We start from the raw sequence: 22,322 nt of genomic DNA on the forward strand, positions 1-22,322 counted from the left end.
TGGCTGTTTAGGCATAACAGGTTTTAGATTCAGTGACTCACAAGGCATCTTCCATTTTATGTTTTTTCTATCTAACACTCTGGTACGGCCAATGTACAAGCAATAAGTAGTAACACTTGTGATCTTGAGTAAAGAGCTATTCTACTTAGGACTTTCAGCACTGCTTTATGAAATCACTTTACTTCTTATTTTGCTCTAGGAAAAAAATAGTTTCTTACATGCCCAGATCACCAAAGTTTTATTCTCCAAAGTATCTGGTGTAAAGATTTTAACCAGGGTACATTAGTGATATTTAGAGCTTAGGAAGACCTTTGTTGCTGCCAGTGAAATCATGACAGAATACACCTGTGCGTTTTTACTCTGAATAATAATCATCTTTTTTAAGAATCTTTGTGATGTGCAAAGCATTAGCTTTTATATCAGCAGTGTGGCTAACAAGCTCTATTTTAGTAGTTAATAAATTATTTCTAATGTATTTTTTGTTAAAATAATTTAAAAGGAAATAAAATTATGAACAATGTAAAATAAATCCAAAATAGCATAAATTCATGGAAAACTTAATTTTAAGAGATATATTATATGTAAAATTTTTACAGGCAGCAGAGGAGAGATCAGTGTCTGAAGACTGCATTCTCTAAGACAGCAAATTACATGATGACAAGAAAGAAACATTCAGAATACCTAATAAGTTAGTAATTTTAAAATAAGATTTAATAAATAAAATTAAGTATATTAACATAATTTGGCCTAACCAATTCAATGCATTTAAATTTTTTTTCAGTTTCAATTCATTTATAAGTGTATAATACTTTAATAGTTGATGATTAAAGTTCTCAGTATATTAAAACATTTTTATTAAATTCAGCTGATCATTTGGAACAATTCATGCAGTCATCTGTCTTTGAAGGGGCCTGGTCTTTGAAAGAAAAGTTGTTCCTAAATTGCAGCTGATTGGAAAAAAAGAATCACAAAAAACCCCACAACAAAACCCAATACCTTATCCTTTTTGGTTAAATACGTTAGGGGAAAGCACAAAAGTCAAACTGCTTTGTCAATAATGAAGAATCAAGAAAAAAGGACACCTGCAGATTGCTTGTTCCTTTTCAAATTGAAATCTCCTAAGTGCTTATGTGCAGGTGTCTTGTATTTTATAAATACAACAGGGAATTCTTACAGAAACATGTACATAAGGTTTAATACAACTATTTTAACATTTATTCATTAGAAATTACAGCACCACTGCCTAATATACAGAAGTTTCTGTGACACTCAAGAAGTACTACTTAGAACACAGGCCAGCTGAAGAAAATATGGCCAGGGGAAGCTTTAAAAGATTTTGGCAGGAAAATTATATATTTTTTCATTTTTAAATTTTTTTCTGAAATGTCAAGGATAATTTAGAAGAACAGTGCACAAGTGATATGTGGACTAAGATTTGTGGTGAATGGAAGAACAATATACAGCTATATAGAAATTCCCAAAACTGTACTTGTTCTTTTTTCTGTGGAGAATTAAATTCTTCTCAATTCAGCGGATGCAAATTGCATCCGTTTTTATCTTGTACTTTATGTGGCATTCATCACAGGCTGGAATATATAGGAAAAACATTTTATGTAGAAGAAATGGAGAAATGATTCAACTTGAGGAAACAACCGTAAATATTTCTGCAGTCATATGATCCCATGTGTTTTCACATTGCTTAAGATGGATCTATCAAAACATTCTGTATAAACTAACTCAGCAGCACACTGAGCATTTAAATAAAAGTCAACATCATTTTAGAAAAAATTCACTGCACCTCTACCCATTGAATATTTTTCATGATTCTGTAAAAATGTAAAGATGAGCACTAAAAGCAATGGTATCGATCCAACGGGTCAAAAAGTCAAGGTGTTTCTATGGTTCTGTGCAAATTCAAATTACAAGGTAGCATTTTATTGTTTGCAAAATTTATTCTGTATCTATGGTAATAGTTATTCCTTGCTGAATCAAAAAGAATACACATTAATTTTCTTTGTACTATACAATAACTCATTTCAACTGAATGTATGGGTGATGAAAGAAATTATAATTCAAGTCTTAATATAAATAATACTGAGCTTCAAAAGAATTAGATAAAATTCTATTTAGGTTAATATTGATTTGTCCTCCAATAAGGAGATTAATTTTTGTTCTTGCTATAATATTAAAACCATGTAAAATCTGTGAAAGAAGCTTCTTGGTTGTGGTAAAGAGTAGATCCTACCTGTGAATCCAGGTAGACAGAGACACCGATAGCCTCCAAGCCTGTTGATGCAGCTTCCTCCATGTAAACAAGGCAAAGTTTCACACTCATTTATGTCCATCTCACACAGAGACCCGTAGTATCCAGGTGCACAATTACAAATAAATCTTTAGAAAAGGGAAAATCAGGTATGTCAGTGGAAGTAACAATGGGGTCTATTGCAATATTTTAAAGCCATATGTATGATCTCCCGATGCCAAGCTGGTGTACCTAATCCTCATTCATATTAAAATAATGAACAGAGTTTTCTCATTTCCATGTTTCTGAAGCGAAGAGGGTGATTTAATTTTTGTTAAATTAATTGAAAATTTTGGTACAGTAATTTTAACTCCAGGTATAGGAATGACTTAGGGGCTAATGATCTTCTGGCACAAGTCTCTGTATAACTTGCAAAGCGCTGTTGAACAAACATGGGGTTTGTAGCAATATAACTAAAGATCAAATTTCTTCTATTGCAGTCTTTTTTCCCAAAAAAAAAAAAAAAAAAAAAAAAAAAAAAAAGGAGGAAAAGAACAAGTTTTGCAGAAGACATTTTCCCTTCTATCTTCCTTTAAGGTCACATAAGAAATAAAAATTTAGTCAGTAACATTTTCTTACTCCATTTTAACTTGTATGGTGAAAGTCCCATCCAAACAATGAATTAACATAAGGAAGTCAGAGAAACGTTATATTTTGTAATAACTAACCTGTTTATGAGATCCAGGCAAGTTCCATTGTTCTTACATGGTCTTGATAAGCATTCATTAATCTCCACTTCACACAGGGTCCCAGTAAAGCCATGTTGGCAGGAGCACCTAGCAAAAAGGATGTCACTACATTACTTTTTTCATCATTATGAAGATTATTGAAAATATGGCAGATGTTGAGAGGTATTAATTAAATGGTACCAAAATCATGTTTGCTTTTCACTGGTAATTGCAAAGGGCAGTACTTGAACAAGCACCAAAAATTACAGTATCTGAAGCCCAGTAAATAAGACTTTTGTTATCATTTGCTGAAGGCCACAGGCTTTGTGCTGATTCCACTGTACAAGGGCTTATTTAGAACATGCTTAGAGCTGCTTTTCACTTGTTTTGACACCTGTCCTGCAGCCAACTGACTGATGCCTGTCATGCTATAGCTTCAGCTCTGGAATAGCATCTATGGCGAGGGTGTGAGACACTGAGATGACCATGATGTTACAAATAATAGCCTTTTATGTTCCACTTCTGAAGGATGGGATGGCATCCAGAGGGACCTGGACAACCTTGAGCAGTAGGTCCTTGGGAATTACATGAGATTTAACAAGACCAAATGTGGGGTGCTGCACCTGGTCAAAGCAACCCTGATATCAACACAGGCTGGGGGATGAACAGATTGAGAGCAGCCCTGCTGAGAAGGACTTAGGGGTGCTGGTGAGTGTGAGGCTCTAAGAGGGCCTGAGATTGAAGATGAGAAAAAACACATTGTGAATATCATAGTTCTCCTGACAAAGACTTCCAGATGCCAGTGACTTGCAGTAAGACTGTCAGTTCTTTAGGAAGAACAAAATCACTGATCACTGGATGGACACAGACATTGTGAGGGTAATCATAATAAAAGATATATAATTTTAAGATTTCTTATAAGACAGCTATAGCTACATTCTTAATGAAGTTTTCCTATTAATTTTAACTCAAATTGTTTGTACTATGTAACTGGACTAACAACAACACTGCTTTTTGAATGAGATCTTTAGGATTTCAACTAGCCCAACAATAAATTATTGGGGTCATACTTAGAGTGTTTATGTGTTCTTTTTGCACATAAGAAGATTTAGACTATAATGTAACTGTCAAACACATTACAACCCCCCCTCTCTCCCCGCCCCCCCCCCCCACCATCTCCCTTCCTTCACTGAAGGTCAACAAACATTAGATGGGCAAAGCACCAAAGGAAAAGCTAGATGATAAAAATCTATGTATCATATTTGTCAGTCAAGTAATTTTCCTGACCTGTAGTGGTTGACCCCATCCACACAGAGACCTCCATTCTGGCATGGATGGGAGATGCACTCATCACTGTTAACTTCGCAGTAAGTACCCTCAAATCCTGAAACACAGATTTCATTAACTGTGAATGAATAAATACTACTTGATGTGAATAAAAGGGTCACAGATTATCACGGAGGTTTGGCTATCTGAGCCCAGGACTAACTCAGACAATGAAAGTGGCTGACCTCAGCTGCACTCAAAGCTTTTTAAGAAAAGCCTGAAAGAAGCATCAGCAATGACTACCTCATTGGAGCATTTAAGCTGAAGATCATTGCCCTTAGTATCTGACTGAGTTGTGTTGAAGCCATGGCCAATGCCTAGCTGTGTAGTATGCTGACTTTGGCCTACAGACAGGTTCCCTGGCTTGACCTTGAATCTGCTCCATTCCCTGTCGCCTTGACTAGCGGAACAGCATCCTCTTCTCTTCCTGGACACAGCCACTGGAGCTACTTTGCCTGCTTCATTCATATACTGTCAGACTTCTCTCTGACCTTTGCTTCTGAAGGAGCCAGCCCCTACTGCTCACTGACTCTAACATCTGGACTACAAGTAGAAGTAACCCTGAAAGAACTTCCTCCAAATATTTTTGTTCCTTAGCTTCAGCAACTAAATTTCCAGACAGTATATGAAGTCCCAGTCTTTAATGCACCAAAGAGAACAGATTTGGATAGAGCACCTGGATAAATATACTGGGGAAATGTAACGCATTTTAAAGGATTAAAAAAGTTTTCTTGGAGAGTGTGGGACAAAATAAGAATCTAAATGCTAATTCAGTAATTAATAGAGAGAGTAGTGGAAGTTAGAGGACCACATTTATTCAAAGCAGTCAGTAGCTGGGAAAGAAAAGCCTAACTGGTTTTTACATTTAATGGAATAAATGAAGAAAAAAATGTGATTAAGGTCTTATCGGCACAGTACATCACTTATAAAATGCATTTGCCTGTGTAAATGTTCCACAATATGTACTAAAATGAAATAAGACACTTAAGTGTCTTAAGTGATATATGAACCCTGTTTCTGCTCTTAGACAGCATACTACATCTTATAACATTTGCATAAATAGGTGTCCTGCTAAATGAATACTTCTGTTAAAATTCTATACGTATGGTGGAGAAACTATGGCAACTTAGTTGAATTTCATACAAATTTGATTTGTTTTCAACTGATGGAGAAATGAAATCATTGCAATGAGCAAACTATTTGCATTCTATGACTAATATGGGAGTTCTGATTGCAGGTTGCCTAAAGAACCATTATTAGAGTTCATCAAAGTGATTTTGAACATCACTTAGATAAAAATTAAATTGAAACAACTTTAAATATAGCTATTGAAATTCAATATATATTGCTATAAATATGGCAAAGGTTCTACTGGATTCCTTATTAAAACAATGATGAAAATTTGATATTAATACTTTTTTAGGTACCTGAATAAGAATAATAATTTCTTTTTTGTTATATTATGTATTTGTGGTTTTCAAAGTACTTAATGAAGGTGGGAAAATCATGAAAGACCACTGTTAGAATAGTATGGCTTATTTTTATGATGAGAAAAACATGGCTGGAATAAATGTCTTGGTCAGAGTTGCAGAGAAAGCTGTAGAAAGAAATCTCTGCTGATACTCCAATATATGATCTAAATGGGAGTCCACATCAAAGCAGTTGGTATTTTCTTCTTATCAGGATAATTTCTGTTCAATAACTTTTGTGCCTGACTGAAATGAGCTCTTAATAACTGCTGAAGGTTTCACAGCAATGTTACTATAAAGCTGGAAAAATAAAGCCTGGAACATTTCTCAAACTAGCCTTTCAATAATAGTCACACTGTTATGATGTTAGTTTTTTTTTCAGAAATCTCTTGAGCATGAAGGATACCCTCATTTATTTCCTATTTGTATGTGTCACCAAAAAAACCCAACAAAAACCAAAACCAAATCAAAATAAAAAAGGCCAAAACAAACCCACCCCCCAAAAAAAAACCCCAAAAACCCCCAAAAAACCAATCCCACCAAAACACTGTAAAAGAATTGCCACAATAGAAAGAAAAATTGTCTCAGTGTACTGTTTTGAAGTATCTCCCTTGGCACAAGCAAATTTGTATTATGAATATTTTATTTTATATAGTTTATTATGTGCAAATGGGCCTAAACCAGAGTAAACCATCCAAATACTTTTTTTATTTGTTGCACGTGCAATCTGAATCTTAATGCTGCTGAACCTTCATCTATCCCTGCCTGTAGTTTGATTAAAGAAAAAATAAAGGTAGAAGAACAGTAAGTTAGTACAGCACAGACCAGGTACTAGGTTATGTGAGTAGGCAGAAGTCACTGACACACAAAATATTCAGTAGGTGTTTGATACATGCCATTCAGTGCCACTGAGTAAGAGAAGATAAGATGACAACATGTTTCTCTAACTCTAGTTTATTAAGAAATTGGAGGGCATGGTGAGGACTATTTGTAGTCAAAATCCTTGTCTATAATTTCTCATTTATTTGTAATGTTTGAAATTTCTAAAATTAAATTTGATTACTGAGTGGAGGGGTGTCAATGGGCAGGGAACATGGAACTTCACTGAAAAGGACACACTGAAGGTAACCCAATGTAACATTATAAATAGCTCACAGATATATAGATATATTTTAGCTTTATAATGCTATCACAGAAGAGTTATGAAGATAACAAAGCAAAACTGAAAAAAAATTAGGAGTTTTTTATACAAAATAACTTCTTACTTTTTGTGATGTTATGGAATATTTAAGCAAGAATCTTAAAAAAATCCACAGTTATCAGATTAGAATATATAAAATGGAAAATGGAGGCATTGCTCATTCTACTTTTGCCAGTCATCCTCTCTGGTTATGGATGTTTTATGGTCTTTTTGAAGTAAATAGAGCAGATGTGAATATACAAAACATTATTTAAATGCATTTTTTGAATGCAGTAGTGCATCTTTTTCCAGCTATTTTCTAGATATAGCAATATATCAATACCTTGAAAAGACATAAAATAAGTAAACATATAGCAGGCATTAGACTTTAGCTATTTTTCCTACAAATGGAGAAAAAATACATTTTCATCACAATTTTTTACTGTCTATCTACTATATTATGAAATGAGCAATCTGAGTATTCAATTTACTATGTTTTCTTATGCTTACTGACAAATTATCTCAAACCCTTTTTATTAAAGAAGTAATTATGTTTTCATAATGACATGTACTATTAAAAATTGCAGACAACTACTTAGATGATATTTGGGTCTGTGATGAAAACTTGTGAACTAATGCAGTAACTTTTTCCAAGGAATTTTTATTATTTCTAGCAATTTTGCAGTAGAATCAATGAAAGCCTGCTTTCAATTAAAATGTTCACTCAGAAACACACAAATCTGCTTAAAAGGTTCCCAAAATATTATTACATTAATTTTTTTGCATGTCTGTCCTCTATTATCAAGCTTTTATAACATATGTCTCAATAAAATGATATGACAATAAGCCAATTTTAATTCAGCCCTTAAATATGTTTTCAGAGTAAATTACAGAAGGAAAACAGTGAAACATGCACATCACTTGTACAAATAGGAGAGGTCAAACTTCAAAATATATACACTGCAGATATTAATAAAATACTTATTTTTAGGAATATTCTTGATCAGGTACCAATTCTATTACCTCTTAATTCAAAAGACTAGATAAAACTCTCATACCTAAGTGGAACTGGTTTAAAGAATTGGTAGTTTATTTGCATTGAAGATGAGATTCCTCATGAGTCTGACATATAAGGACTCTTGCATTTTACATGATAGTCATACACAATTTAAAGGGCCCTTTAATACATTAGGTAATTTCATATAAGCTACAACTACTGCCACACATATCTTTGATCTTCTGGGATACTTAAACTAAAATTTATGTGGGGATACAATTTTTTAGAGAAATGCATACTTGTTTCCAAATTATTTCATATGTTTTAAGAAGAAATAAAAAAGACAATGAGGGGAACTGCTCTAAAATGTTTATTATGTCAAATATATCACTGTATAAACTCGTATGTAAATCATGACATTACCAATGTGATTACCTGATAACAGGCTTGCTACTGTAAAATGGTTTTTGTCAAACATATTTTACTGTATTTTTTATGTCACATGAGAAAAATTGAATGTGTAAACATAATCTCATAAGTATTGCTGGTATCCACATATTTTTTTAATAATCAAATTGATACAAAAATTAGTTTAAAACATTTATTTGAATATATTTAAATACATATAGATATATTCAGTGTATTGAATACATATAGATATATTTGAAAATGTGTCTCAGAAAGGTTAACAATTTTTGTAGTAATGTATTTAAGACTTTCAGAAATTAACAGAGATAAAAACAACTGAAAGTTATTACAGTTCTTTGTGTTAGAAAATATAGTCTTATTTCTCTCTATTTTAATTGTTCAGGTGGTATGAAAGTAACTAATGATATGAGGTCTGGAAACACCTGGAAAGCTGTTACTTAAGATGAGACAGATGCCGTTTTTACTTCTGTTTCTCTGTAATATTGGAAATCCTGCATTTCTCAGTTCTGTCTGTGAGTCTTCTGGGAGCTGCAAAGTGATGGAATATGCAGAATATAGAAGCTAAATATCTGCTGTCACAGTTATGGTCATTTTCATCTCCTTATCCCATTTCAGAGAAACAGTACAGAATTGAACTCTGCAGGTAACAGGATTCTAATGGGATTCTTTTGCCATAAGCTCTCCACTGTTTTGCTCATCACAACAGTATCATAGATGTTTGTCTCCTTACCATGAACTATTTATAAACCAATGTTTGTAAATAGCAGAGATATCACAGTATTCCCATAATCATTTGTTTAGGTACTTATGTTGTTCAGCATAACATACATAGGTACATAAATCAAAATTAAAGGTGTGTAAAATATTAGGCACTGCAAAAAGGCTATTTCCCTCTGAAAAATTGTGACTGTGTCTGAAAAGGAAACTGGCACTGAAGGGCTCAAATCTGACAATGGCAAACTCCAATTTAAATAACTTGTTTTTCATCATATATTTATTATTTTTCTTTGGTATTAAAAATTTTGTTCATTATGATAATTTTAACTTTGCCTTTTTTTTGCCTTGTTCAGGCTGCAAAATATTTCGCTTCAGTTCAAATTTCTAGCTGTAAGATGCTATAGACCAAATAAAAATAATCACTAACATCTAGGACAAGGAGTAGATGTCATGGGAAAGCTATTGACAGGAGACTGATAAAAGAGGTGAAAAAGTCCTGGGAAAATGCCTTTAAAAAAAGGACTTCAGAAATTACCTTGGAGCATTAAGAAAGTATTGCTTTTAGAAAGGACAAAGAAAAAAATTGAATGCCTAATTACAGTAACAACTGTAGCTATTGTTTCTCCTTAGATGAGTCCTTTTCATAGATTTCTCTGGAACAATACGCATAATTTCTCTACACCCTAAAACTGATGGCTTTAACCTTAAACTCCATGGATAAGCCAGTTTTTCATCTTCTCAGCTTCTAGCTTTGTATCTTTAAAGCTGCAATGAGCACAAATAAGATGACAAAGCTTTTGTGTGCTTGTGTGCCACAATGACATCTGTTGCTGCTCCCTGTTCTTTCCACTCCTTTCTAATTCTGTGTGCTTTCCAGAACTATGAAATTAAAAGAAAAAAAAATCTTTGCAGAAATAATAAAACAGCAAGAGGCAAGTGGTCAAGCATTCAGCCTGCCTACCACCTGAAAGGTTTCTCCTAAGCTGCCTAAATAATCGGCAGAGTGGCATAAATTTTTCTATGGCATTAGTGATTTGACTCTGTATGTCTGCTTCTGAATGAAATTAAGTACATCAGAAAATAATACCTCCTTAATATAATACTGTGGACCTCCACATCCACAATACAGACATTTCCAGTTTATTTCTTTCAACAATACATCCATTATTCTATTGATCTAATTTCCTTTCTACCATAACTCATTAAAATGTTACTGAGTTAACACAAATGCTGGCCAAATAATCCATATTTCTGAAAAGAGTAGGTAAAGCTTTGATATGAACTCTCTCTATAGGTATGCAATACCTAATGTATAATATGCTGCGTTTCCTGATATTTTTTCTACCACAACCTAACATATATAGGGAGTATTGCTTCCACTGTAATGAGGAGGCTTCATTATCATCCTGAGCTTATCTCATCCATATTACTTGGACTAATAAAGGAAGTTCTACATCTGATTGTAAAGAGAGATTCATTTATACCTTCTAAAAAGCAGGAATTCTAGGAACCATCTTAATTCAATGATCTTGCCCTTCCCTCCCTGTCTTTATGTCAGCAACAACTCTTTCTGCTGTTCCTAGTAGCTTGCCTAGCTACTATAGCCATATCTACTAATAGTTCTGATGACAGAATAAATGACTGTTAAAAAAAGTCTTATTAGAAAACACTAGATATTTTATGGCCCATGGTTTATCATTTCAAATTATTTTTCTATCTTTTTATTCTCTGCAATATTTTTGTGTTTGTAATTACACAAGTTTCACACCTTGTGAAAACACCTTTTATCTCCCATTTCATCATTAATTGAACAACTGGGACTGTTCATCCATCCCAGCCAGAGAGCTGATCTTGCACTATTTAGTTGCATGCTCTCTCATAGTTTTCCTTGATTTTGAATACATTTTTTCAGTTTTTTTCTTTGTTGTTTTTTGTTTTTTGTCTTGGAACACAATTGTTCTCAGAAAGTGTCACTATTTTTACTAAACTCTCCTCTCTTTCTTTTGGGTTGCCTCTACAAAACGAACAGTTTTGTGCTTGCCCTTATCGAGAAGAGCATGTTCTAATGCCTATGTTCTTGTTTATTTACCCTCTATTTTACTTATATATGCAGTTAAATTGCTCTTTGGATCTTTTTCATGTAGATCTTTTGGGGAATTTATGAACAGCGGCCAAGGCTCAGCTATGAATATTTCAACATTCTTTAAATTCTACAGTTTTGCTTAGATGTCCTGCCTTGCTCTTCTCTTACACTAAATTTTCATTTCTATTATTAAGATTAATTCTAACAATGGAATTTTCCAATACTGTAAAGGCATGTTGATAAATTAGGCAATAAAAATTCTGCTATTTGCCCTAAGTTTTCCATTCCTCCTGTTTTGTTTGCATTTAGTGCGTGGTATTTAAGGAGATTCAGTGGTGGCTATATGATTAAGAGCTCAAACCCCCATGTCCTCCCAATTGTCTTAGTCAAACCCTTGCTTATCAATTACTGGCAAAGTATTCAAGAGGGATTTTCTGTACACCTCTTGGGAAACGTCCTACAGCAGTGATTCCTAAACATTCCTTTGCAATAATGGCCCTGTCTACAACACTCTTGCAACCTTGAATATACTATTATGCAATTGTAGATATCATCATTTTTTAAACTGTTTAACTTGTTTGTGTGGACTTTTAACTTAAAGGCAGGGTCTAACACTGTTCCATGATCTACGATATGAGAGCCCAGTTTTGTTACACAAATATTATAATCTATAATCTACCTGTATCTAGGTCAAACAGGTCAAGAGGAAGTTTTATATTAATGGTATTTATAGAATTTTAGAACTCTTTATAGCAAAATCAGACAACTGTAGTTCCCAACATACATACAGGAACAAAAATGCAGCTTTGTTTTATACCACAGCTTATCACAACTTCATCACCCTCCTACCAATTTGCTGTGGTAATTCTGTCCTAAACTAACATCTTACATCAACTTTGATTCTGCCCAAATCACATACTATCAGCTTTTGTCTTCTTTGACTTAGCCAATGTGTATTCTCTTTTTCTTCTAAATATGTACCACTGTATAATATATGGTCCTGTTGCACCCATCTCAGATTGGTGTTCTGTGGATAGTTTTTAGAATTTGGTAAGCACTGATGCATTTTGTGGTTCTTGTTATACCAGACTCAAACTTTCTAATGACTGGACTGTTAACTATTGGCAAGTTTAATCCACACACCATTTACTACTAAGTCAAGTGTCTTGGAGTAATCTATGTTAGTGTGATTGCCCTTTGTGATCAGGTCTCTAATCCTGACAAGTTTATCAGGAGTAAAGGGAGGAACATGCAAGACAAAAATAGATAAATAATGGAAAAGAAGACAACAGAAATTAGGTTTCCTCAAACTGCTTTCAGCTGAAGTTCTGTATTTTTCTGTCTCTCCTTTTTTTGATAAGAGTTCTTCATAACTGGTTGTATTTTTCCTAGCACGAGTGATCAACTCACTTTATGAATTATGCCTTTTACTCCTTTTCAATTCTGAATTTTTCACTTTCCAAGATTTGTTAGCAGTGTATGCTACTGATTCACCTAACTGCCCTATGACTTCCCCAAGGATTCCTAGCTGCAAGCTTCAAGAATTCTTGAAAATTCCATCAAATCTCCCAGAGAATCCTGGCTGCATGTTTTTTTTATTCTGCAGAAATGGTGCAAAAAGTGTTTGGAAAAGATGACTTTTTCTGAGGAATGTTAAGAAAAGACTTGAGTTACATGTCTCTCTATAGATCATTCCTGAAAAAGGTTTCAAAAATCAATATCTTGTGTCAAAAGCTGGTTTTGAAAAACAGCTTTTCGTAAAGATGCTTCAGTAAGCAACTTGCATTACCTTCCCAGTGATGTTTGGGTTTTTTACCTCAGTAGCTTGTGGTAACCTTTACTTTAATAGTAAAAAAACCCACGGTATAATGTGCTCCTGATTCTCAGATATTATATCCATATCTTTGTAGCTTACTAAATGACAAGTAATAGTATTGTCGTGTAACACTGCAGTTATCTGCTGTCCTTTATCCCTAAGAGACCCCTGCCTTTATAGGCATAACAGTGAAGACTTCAAAACCCCGCTCCAATTGCAGTTTCAGTAATTGTACTCCCCTGTTACTTAAATATTGTAAATTTTCAGTGCAGTTGTTATTTAGCTAATGTATTCTTCAGTTCCTACATGGAAGCATACAGCAATGTTCTGCACAGTTAAACTGTTCCTCCGTTCCACCTTAGCAGTTCTTGTACACTGAGGGAGAGATTGTGTCTTTTAAGCCATGGCCCAGGGAAGCTGTCAGCACCTGCTGTGATTTGGTTTGTTGTGCATACAGGCAGCAACCTGCTATATCCATTAAGCAAGGGAAGATTACTTCCCTGATGTGCCAGGCCTTCATGACAGCTCAGCAGGAAGAGAAACCATTTCCAACTTGCTCCAATTTTTGTACTTTCACCAATTTGCATGTATTTTTTCTAAATCTGCCTGTTTTGTCAATTTAGTTTGTCTTTGCTGGCCAGGTACATGTCTATCTCTGTGTCATTGTAACAATAGACTGAGAAATACTAATTCTGGGTGCTGAATCTAAGCCACCATAGATTTAATAAGTATTGTAAAATAAGAAAACAATAATAGGTAAACTGATGGCTATCTTTCCAGTCTTTTAACACAACTGATAGACCTGCTGTAATTCATGATGGTTTTACGTTCTTTGAAACATATTCTTTTCTACTTACATTAAAGACAGCGATAAATTCAACATATATTTGCAATTTTCTGGAGCACAACAAAAAATGGAAGAAATTAACTATTCCAGTCCTCACCTGTTTTGCAAATGCACATTGGATTTCCATCTACTTGTGCCAAGCAGGTTGAATTGTTTATACATGGATTGTAAGGCAGCTCACAGGGACTGAAGCGCTGGTGGCAGAAGTCACCAGTATAAAATGGAGGACAAATGCATACAAACTGCCCTGGCTTCACAGATTCAAAACACGTGGCTCCATTCAAGCATGGTTCGGATTCACATTCATTTATATCTTCACTGCAGTCTGGCCCTGTCCACCCTGCTGTACATGTGCATCTGGAGGGGCAAAAAAAGAAAAAGAACATTGCCATGGCAGAATAAAAATTAACAGCTTAGCTCAATCACTTCCTATCCTTTCTATTTTAAAAATAACAACAACAACAACAAAAAAAACCCCACAAAACCCTCACAACAACAACAAAACAAACAAACAAACCAAAAAAACCAATACCAAACCAAAACAAAAACAAAACCCCCACCCTAAAATCAATAATATATTTCTGTGTCTAGCTTTTCTATTCCTGGCAATCGTATCAGAACGCATTATGAATGAAAGTTATATTCAGGTTATTCACCCAGAATTTATCTGAGCAAAAGCAAAACATTATTCCACGTCACAGTATTGCTTGGAGAACCACCTAGTTTAGGAAATGCAAACAGAATCACATTTAGACCATTTTTAAGATGAAACAACAGCAAAATTATCAGATATGAAAAGGACATCTTTTCTTATGTGGGAAACTGGTAAATGTTTCAATGTTTGGGATGAAATGTATCAGGCAGCATATCCAATAGGCTGAAGAGAGAAAGTAGGAGTCATGAAGGATCCCAATTTCATTGTGTTCTCTTTTCTGAATGCTTTTGAGAAAATCTGTTAGTGATAACACAGAAGAGAAAACTTGGACCAAAATCTCAATTGAATCTGATTGTAAGGAACCTATCTTGATGAATTAGATATTTTTCTATTCACAATACAAATATAACAAAGTCCTGTAAATTCAAGGAAAACAATTTGCTAGTATTTTCAAAGCTTGCAGAGCCAAATTTCTTCACCAGCTGCAATAAAAGAGGCCTCTGTGTACTTTAAAACTCATACATTCCTGTTACTTTCACTGTAAATAAAATTGAACTTAATTTTATTTTTGTTGCTGTTTGGCAGGACAAGAGACAATATGAAGGATGAACAATTCCAGCTCTTCTCTACTTTGATCAATATTGATTTCAGGTATTAAACCATGCAAATATATCTTCATAGTTACAATTTGATAAGTAATTGTTCTTAAATAAGAAACAGGTCGTTTAATGGAGAATCTGTTATGTAGTTCTGTTCTGTAAAGTACAAGTATTTCTTGCTACATGAAAGGCAAATTTCACTCCTTAAAAAAACTCTGTCTTTTCTTTCAAATTTTTTGTGTTCTGTATTACTTATTTATGGGATACAACAACCATGTCATGTGAAATGGAATGGATATTACAATGGAAATTTATCATTTTAAAGGGCTGAGTACTTTAGCATTAAGGATTCAAAGAACAGGATACTGTCTTTTTCTCATGTTAAAAACTAACAGTCCTTACTATCAGAAAGCATCCAGACATTCTTAAAATAACTGTCAAAGATCACATTTGAGAACTCATCATTTACGATACTCAAAACATACTTTTGGAAATATGGTTAAAAATAAATATGTTTTTTATTCTCTGCTTATGCACAACAAACATACCTGCTTTTGCTATACATGGCAGAATGCATTTATTATTTAGAAGCAACATCCACTGAATAACACTGCATGCCCAATAAATGCTTTACTGAATTTTCTCTTAAGTAGTCAATATATAAAAATATCAGACTCTTACAAATTCAGCATCTCCAAATGCCTCATACTGAACACAGGAGAATACTCTAACCCAACAGATCAGAACACAGATGTTAATTGGTTTACAGCTGCTCTTTTTTTTGTTGACTTCTTTTATGAAGTTGTGAATAAATTACTAATGATGCACTACTACAAATTGGTATGTAGCACTTGGCTACACTCCATTTTTAGCTTAAAAAGCTCATTAAATGGAGAGCCTTTCACTTCATATTAGGAGAACATGGTTCAGTTCTGACCAGGTCCGGTATTATGGACATAACTGAGGTGCAGAGGAGCAAACATTAAACACATTTCATTCCCTTTTTTTCCTTAATGAGTTTCATAAATTCCTTTGAGTTATCAAAACTATTCTGTATGACTACAGGGAACACTAGGTCACTGAAACACAGCAGTTATCTACACTACACAACCAGCCAGTCCTACCCTGGCTTCATGCCAGCTGCCAGCTGAGATGAAACAGTCAATATTAATGCCAAGGAGCCAATTAATAACAGAGCTTTTTGTACTCCTTTCTGTATTATTAAAAAAAAACCCCAAACTTATGGGAGTCCTCATTAAATGCAGAAAAAAAAAAATACATGGAAGCATTTATCCTGAGGCCCAGTTTTAAGAATCAAGAAAAAAATTTGTGTTAATGAGAACTGTTATTTAAAAAAAGGTAAGGAGGTGTTAGGACTATTAAAAGCAAATTATAAATTAAGCTATTATAGCTGGTATTCTTGGAAATTAACTGATGAAAAGGCAAAAACCCAAACAGACTTTTTCAGAATGACTAATTCTTTTTTAATCCATTAGAAAAATCAAGATGATTTCTAGAATTCTCACAGGGAAAAAAAAGCTGATATATGCTTTTAAGAGCTCATATAAAGATAATCAATTCTGAATTTCTTTCTATTGTTTTACCAAGTTGCCAATATAAATATTTTTCTTTCCAATAACCAAATACAAATACACCCATTGATGTTAGAAAACCAAATCATGACTCTTCTATGTAAACTATTCATTTGAATAATATACGTCCCACATACTGCTTGGATTGTGACTTGTGCAGAACTCCTCCAACATATATAAATCAGCTTCATAAGTCTTATCTCTTGGCTTTTCATACATCTCTCCATAAATTGAAAAGCTTTCTATAGAAACAAAAGGAGAGGGCAGTGAAAATACACAAGTTGTGTTCATGGTTTTACATTTTACCACCTGTTTTAACATTAAAGTCAAAATTAAAAAGAGCAAACTATAGTGATGAGTTGTATCCAGAGAAGTTCCTCTGTTTCTATATGATGAGTTAAGTATTAAATTTAGTTCTTACCTGCTTGAAAACTCCCTTTCTACTTCTCACATTCCAGTGAAATACATCTATATCATCTGCCTTATATTCTACCTTAAAGGTTTTAAGGAAATAACAGGAATGAGTCTTAAGAATACCTGAATTGTTGATTTTGAAAAAAAGTTTCTGAGGTTCATCTAGACTCCTTCTCAAAACAGGTATAACTTGAGTTTTCTCAGGTCTGTGTCCAACTCAGTGTATTCTGTGATAAGCAGTAGTGTAGATGAATATTCCAGATCAGAACAAATTTCAGAAGAAGCCGTGTTTTGCTTTAGACCTCTTACTTTACAGTAGAAAAATACAAGAAACCTGTCTTTTTAGTGTTCTGTGTAAAAACATTTCAAAAAATATCAATCAGAGCACTTATCCTTGCCACAGATAAAGGTGGTTTTGCAGACAAAATTGCAATATTTAAGAAGCACCAGAACTGCTTCTTCCTCAGTGTTCAGTCAAAGCAACAGGAATCCTAAACTGAACCCTCAGCTACAGAGTCATTCAACTGCCTCTTTGACAAGTTCTTGGTGAGAAATGGCAAGACATTCAGCGAAGTTTAGGTCAGCCTGATAGCCATGCAATACATGCAACAGTGGGCCACTCTACAGTAAGGTTTTACCTTGTTTAGTGCATTCAGTCAAATCAAGTAACAGCCTGAGAAACCACAGTGCTCAGTGACAAATTTGTTCGTTGTAAGCTAGAGGCTATTGGATCATCTGAAGTAGTGAAATAAGAGCTTGCTTTCAATACATGCACAGCTTGAAGTTTAGGGCACCAACACACACCTCAAAGCTCCGAGGACATATACTTCCAGTCACTATAAAGGTTTCAAATATTCATGTTTCTATCTTTTCATTCCTCCTACATTTTTTTTTGTCTTTCATACTCTGGAAGTTTAATATGTTCTTTGTTCCACAGACAACTGCCAGATCTGTTTCACCAGCTTCAACCTGCAAAAGCTGTCATGAATTTATCTCTGAAGTTCTTCTTGTTCTCCTAGTTCTCTGCTCTCATATGTCACCCCTAGAGGGTCTCCTCATATTTTCACCTATGCCTCTCCTCCTCTCCTCTAAATTAATTGAGCCTGCCTTTACTACCATTACCATTACTCATTCCTTACTTTTTTCCTAGAGCTTTCCATTTGTAACCAATCAAATGTGACACTGATGGACTAATTAGAGAAAGCATTGACCTGGGCTGCAGTGCTTATGCTCAGAGGGAATTAAAAATCTTGAGGGATATAGGACAGCAGTGGAGTAGTCAGGACCCTGAATTTTAGGAAAGGAAACTTTCAGTTGATTAGCAGTTTAGATTAGATTTCAGCATTTGCATCCACGAGATGCCCTAGGAAACTGCCTTCAGGAAAAAAAGATCCGACAAAGCTGGCAGCTTTTTAAGAATATATATTTTAAAAAAATATATTAATACAAAGTATATTATTTATATATATATAATATATATTTTTAGAGCACAGTTCTTGATTTCCACATATAAGAATTCAGGTAAAGAACACAGAAGACCAGCATGCCTTAGTAAGTATCTCCTGGGTAAACTGAAGTGTAAAAAAGAAATGCACAGGTGAAGAATAAGGGACATTTATCCTGGGAAGAATATGGGATGTTGTCTGCATATGTAGGACTGCCATTAGGAAAGCTAAGGCCCATTTTGAGCTTAACTTGACAAGAGCTGCAAAGAATAAGAAGGGAATTACAGGTATGTTTGCTACAAAAGTAAGGTTAAAAAAATGTACCTCTGCAATAAAGACAGGAGAACAACCAACATGAGAAGACTGAGATATTCAACATTTTTATTTGCCTCAGTTTTTACTTTTAATCTCACTTCCCATATCTCTGAAGCTCATGCTAGGCAGTGGGGGACTGAAGTCCTTCCCATCCTAGGAGAAGGTCAGATTTGAGGAACCTAAATATCCCTAAGTCCATGGAACTCCATGAGATGCACCTCAGGGGCCTGAGGGAATTGGCTGATGTAGCTCTTTCCAAAGAATTAATCAGTAAGTAAGCAGACCAGTTTGTCCATCATTGATAGGTGAATATAAATTTCAAAAATTATACTTAAAAGAAAGTCCACCTGCCTTTATTAGCTTTTAGAATAAGGATATAAAGATAAAATTAGGGAAAAAAACATTGTCATACACACACATAGCATTTTTTAATTTAACTGAAATGTAGATACCATAGGCTTATGGGAAGTATGTACACCACCTGCAGTCTACAAATTGAATCTGAAGTGGTGGCTAAGAAAACATAGATGAAATACTTGGGGAATGGTACCAGGTAATAACAGACATGCATGGATGTTGACCCCAAACTGGAGAGAAATTATTTGGAAAGTGTATTTTTGGGAAGAGATAAAAAGATTAAGTTTCTGCTTCTCTAATAGTGTCTGAGTGTGTCTTCTGTTTTTGATGCACACATAAAGCCTTCAAAGGGCTTATGTAGTTTTCATTCCTGTTCAATTGCTCCAGACTTTTAATCGCTGTTATTTTTCTCATTCTTAAGATATACTTTCTTTGTTCTGTATACTTTTCTCCCATAATTCTCTGTTCATATTCTTCCATTTCGTAACAGTACCCAAACAAACACATTTTAGAGGAAGAGATAGAGAAAGTTGTATTTGTTTGTTTTCCATGTATTTCTTCCTTAATCCTCTATTTGAAGCTATGAGTTCACACAACCATAAGGTAACATTCAGCTTAAGGAGACAGCAAGCTATATTTCAGCTTTTGCTTTAAGCTCTGTTTCAGCTGCAATGCACACGTTCCTGTTGCAGGGAACAGAATTTTACATGCTACAAAAGGTATTTATACCTTCAACTCAAATTTTTTTTTCATGCTGCTGTTTTCTTTTTTCCCTTTTCCTAACCAGAATATATGATACATCTTATATCAGACTGGATGCAACTTCCAGACTACTGGACCCCAGAGATGAGGTACACACTCATTTTCTTTTTGGATCAAACTATTTCCTTGTTTATCTCAGTAAGAATAATAGCAATTTGTCCTATCTACAAGGCCAGATGAAATTCCATTTTCTGTTTCAGCTGCTAAACATTAAAATAATTAAAAATCACTACTAAAACAGTCTCATTAAAAGGAATGTTTCTGTTTTAAAAACACAAGTACTGAATACTTTGAATACTTTTAATCAAGAAAGACAACAAAATTAGTAAAAACTGTAATAAGTAAAACTGAACATTATTGCTGCCATATGGGAGGATCACTTGGGCAATATGGTTTGGAACCAGAAATAAAACATGGTTTGGTATCAACAGTCTCATTCATAGACCATGACCATGGGGAAAATAATTGTTGAAGTTCCTTCCCATCAGTCTTGCCTACTTAAATTCCTGTTTTAGGTGCAAGAGAAATTAATTTAAAAACACAAAAAAGTTACTCTCACGTTTTGGGTGCATTTTTTACTCTTGCTTTACAGGGGTTTTTTATTATCTAAGGTGCTAGAAAAACTGTTTACCATGTTCTAGTTTTTAAAAATAAACTATAACGATATTTAAAAATATGGAATCATGCCTTAAAATTTAGGAACTCCCATCTCCCAAACGTACTAAGACGTACAAAAAGGGTATCATAATAATATGAAAATTTTGGAATACAACTTAGCAAGTTATCACATGACACTGGGTGAAGACAAAGAAAGGTCTTTTTAAATTTGTGTTCCATGTGTATGTATATGTATGTATGCATTTACATACATATGTATATGCATATGCATTTTGGCATGTGAAGCTGCTCTTTTGAATAACATCCTCTATTAACTAGACCCACATTAGACTTCCTTTTGCTCCTGACAAAATGCAAAGGGAAAAGGACATAAATTCCCTTTTATCTTACCATCTCTTGTGACTAGCACCACGAATTGCATTCCTTGCCTATTACCCTTCATCCCTCACTGGAACAACAGTCATTAGAGCAGCAACAAGGTAATTCAGGATTTCACCATGCAATCGGAAAGAATATTTGTAATTTGCAGCCTTTTTAACAGGCAGCACCTCTCTAAAGATTTGTGAAAGAGAAAACTTAATTTGTGAAAACAGAGCATCAGTAAATCAATGCTACCATAAACAGTAAGTAAATAAATGATCTGTCTCCAATATCTTGGATGGTACTGATTCACTTTGGTAGAGAAAAGACAGAAGTATTATTTTATTCTTTCAAGAATCAGAGGGAATCAGTTTTCATGTGGCTTGCAAGAGTTACAGCAAGTTAATCTGTTAGACTCATATGTTGAATAAATCAGCTATCTGGATGACTCTCCATCTTTCAAGGATTTTGAATAAAAGGCATCCATCTCCCTCATTGCTTGTTTACTTGTGTTCCTCTTTCTTAATTTAATGCTGGTCTTTGATGACAACTAGGTTTATTGCTGCACCTGTGGAAATTGGTATATTCGGCACTATTTCCCCTTGGAAATCTCTTCCTCTGCTCAAGATTGCAGTGTAAAGAGCCTAGTTCTTATGGAAAGCAGCTCAATGCCTTTTCTCAGTTTTTATTGCTCTGATATTTTCTGAGAGTTACAGGTAACTCTTACAGTATTTTAGTATTGATTTTGAGACAAGTCCTCTTTGACCTGAGAAATCTGAAAGGAAGAAAAATGTTGCACTGAAAAAGTAGAAGCTATCACCCGAATGCAGGTAACAGTCCCTCCAGGAGAAACATTTGTTAAATTTGGGAAGTTTAGCAATGCAGCAGTCGTTCTGTCAATTGACCCCAAAGCTCTTCACCCCATATACAGAGATGGCACTGATTACAGAAAAGAAAAATGAAATCTTTGGTTAGAGTGCTCACAGTAGAAGGGACTTTTGCTCAGGGGAAGTAAAAGAGATTTTTCCTGATCTGTTCCCTCCACCACAGGCAATCAAAAAAGGCCAAATAAAGGTGATAACAATTGCAATCTTTATTAGGGATAATTAGCATAGCAACATGAAGTCCTAGGTAACATGCACCAACTCTGAAATTTTATGAAACCCAAACAATACAATTCTAACCATGAAGACAGATTACCTTGACATTTGGAGAATTTGACCTGAGAAACAATTGAACACAATGCACACCAATTCAGAAGTCTGTGAAAATGACCTCTGTGTAATGATATGAGTGGATGAGAAAAGCAATGTTTGTCTCCTTCATATTGCAGTTTTTGAATTCTGTAAATCATTTAAGCAAGATGTCTCC

General features: G+C 34.4%; 1 protein-coding gene across 1 annotated transcript in view; it reads right to left on the reverse strand.

Annotated features, from left to right (window-relative positions):
- EYS (eyes shut homolog) overlaps positions 1–22,322 on the reverse strand; it is a 722,813-nt gene that overhangs the window by 422,638 nt on the left and 277,853 nt on the right. Inside the window, exons 22-25 of the mRNA XM_063389422.1 lie at positions 13,932–14,191; positions 4,258–4,354; positions 2,971–3,078; positions 2,246–2,391 (exon numbers count right to left, since the gene is read on the reverse strand). Of these exons, the coding sequence (XP_063245492.1) occupies positions 2,246–2,391; positions 2,971–3,078; positions 4,258–4,354; positions 13,932–14,191 (611 nt within the window). The remainder of the gene's footprint in view (positions 1–2,245; positions 2,392–2,970; positions 3,079–4,257; positions 4,355–13,931; positions 14,192–22,322) is intronic.

Source organism: Prinia subflava, chromosome 2 (assembly GCF_021018805.1).
Source record: "Prinia subflava isolate CZ2003 ecotype Zambia chromosome 2, Cam_Psub_1.2, whole genome shotgun sequence".
Lineage (NCBI taxonomy): Eukaryota > Metazoa > Chordata > Aves > Passeriformes > Cisticolidae > Prinia > Prinia subflava.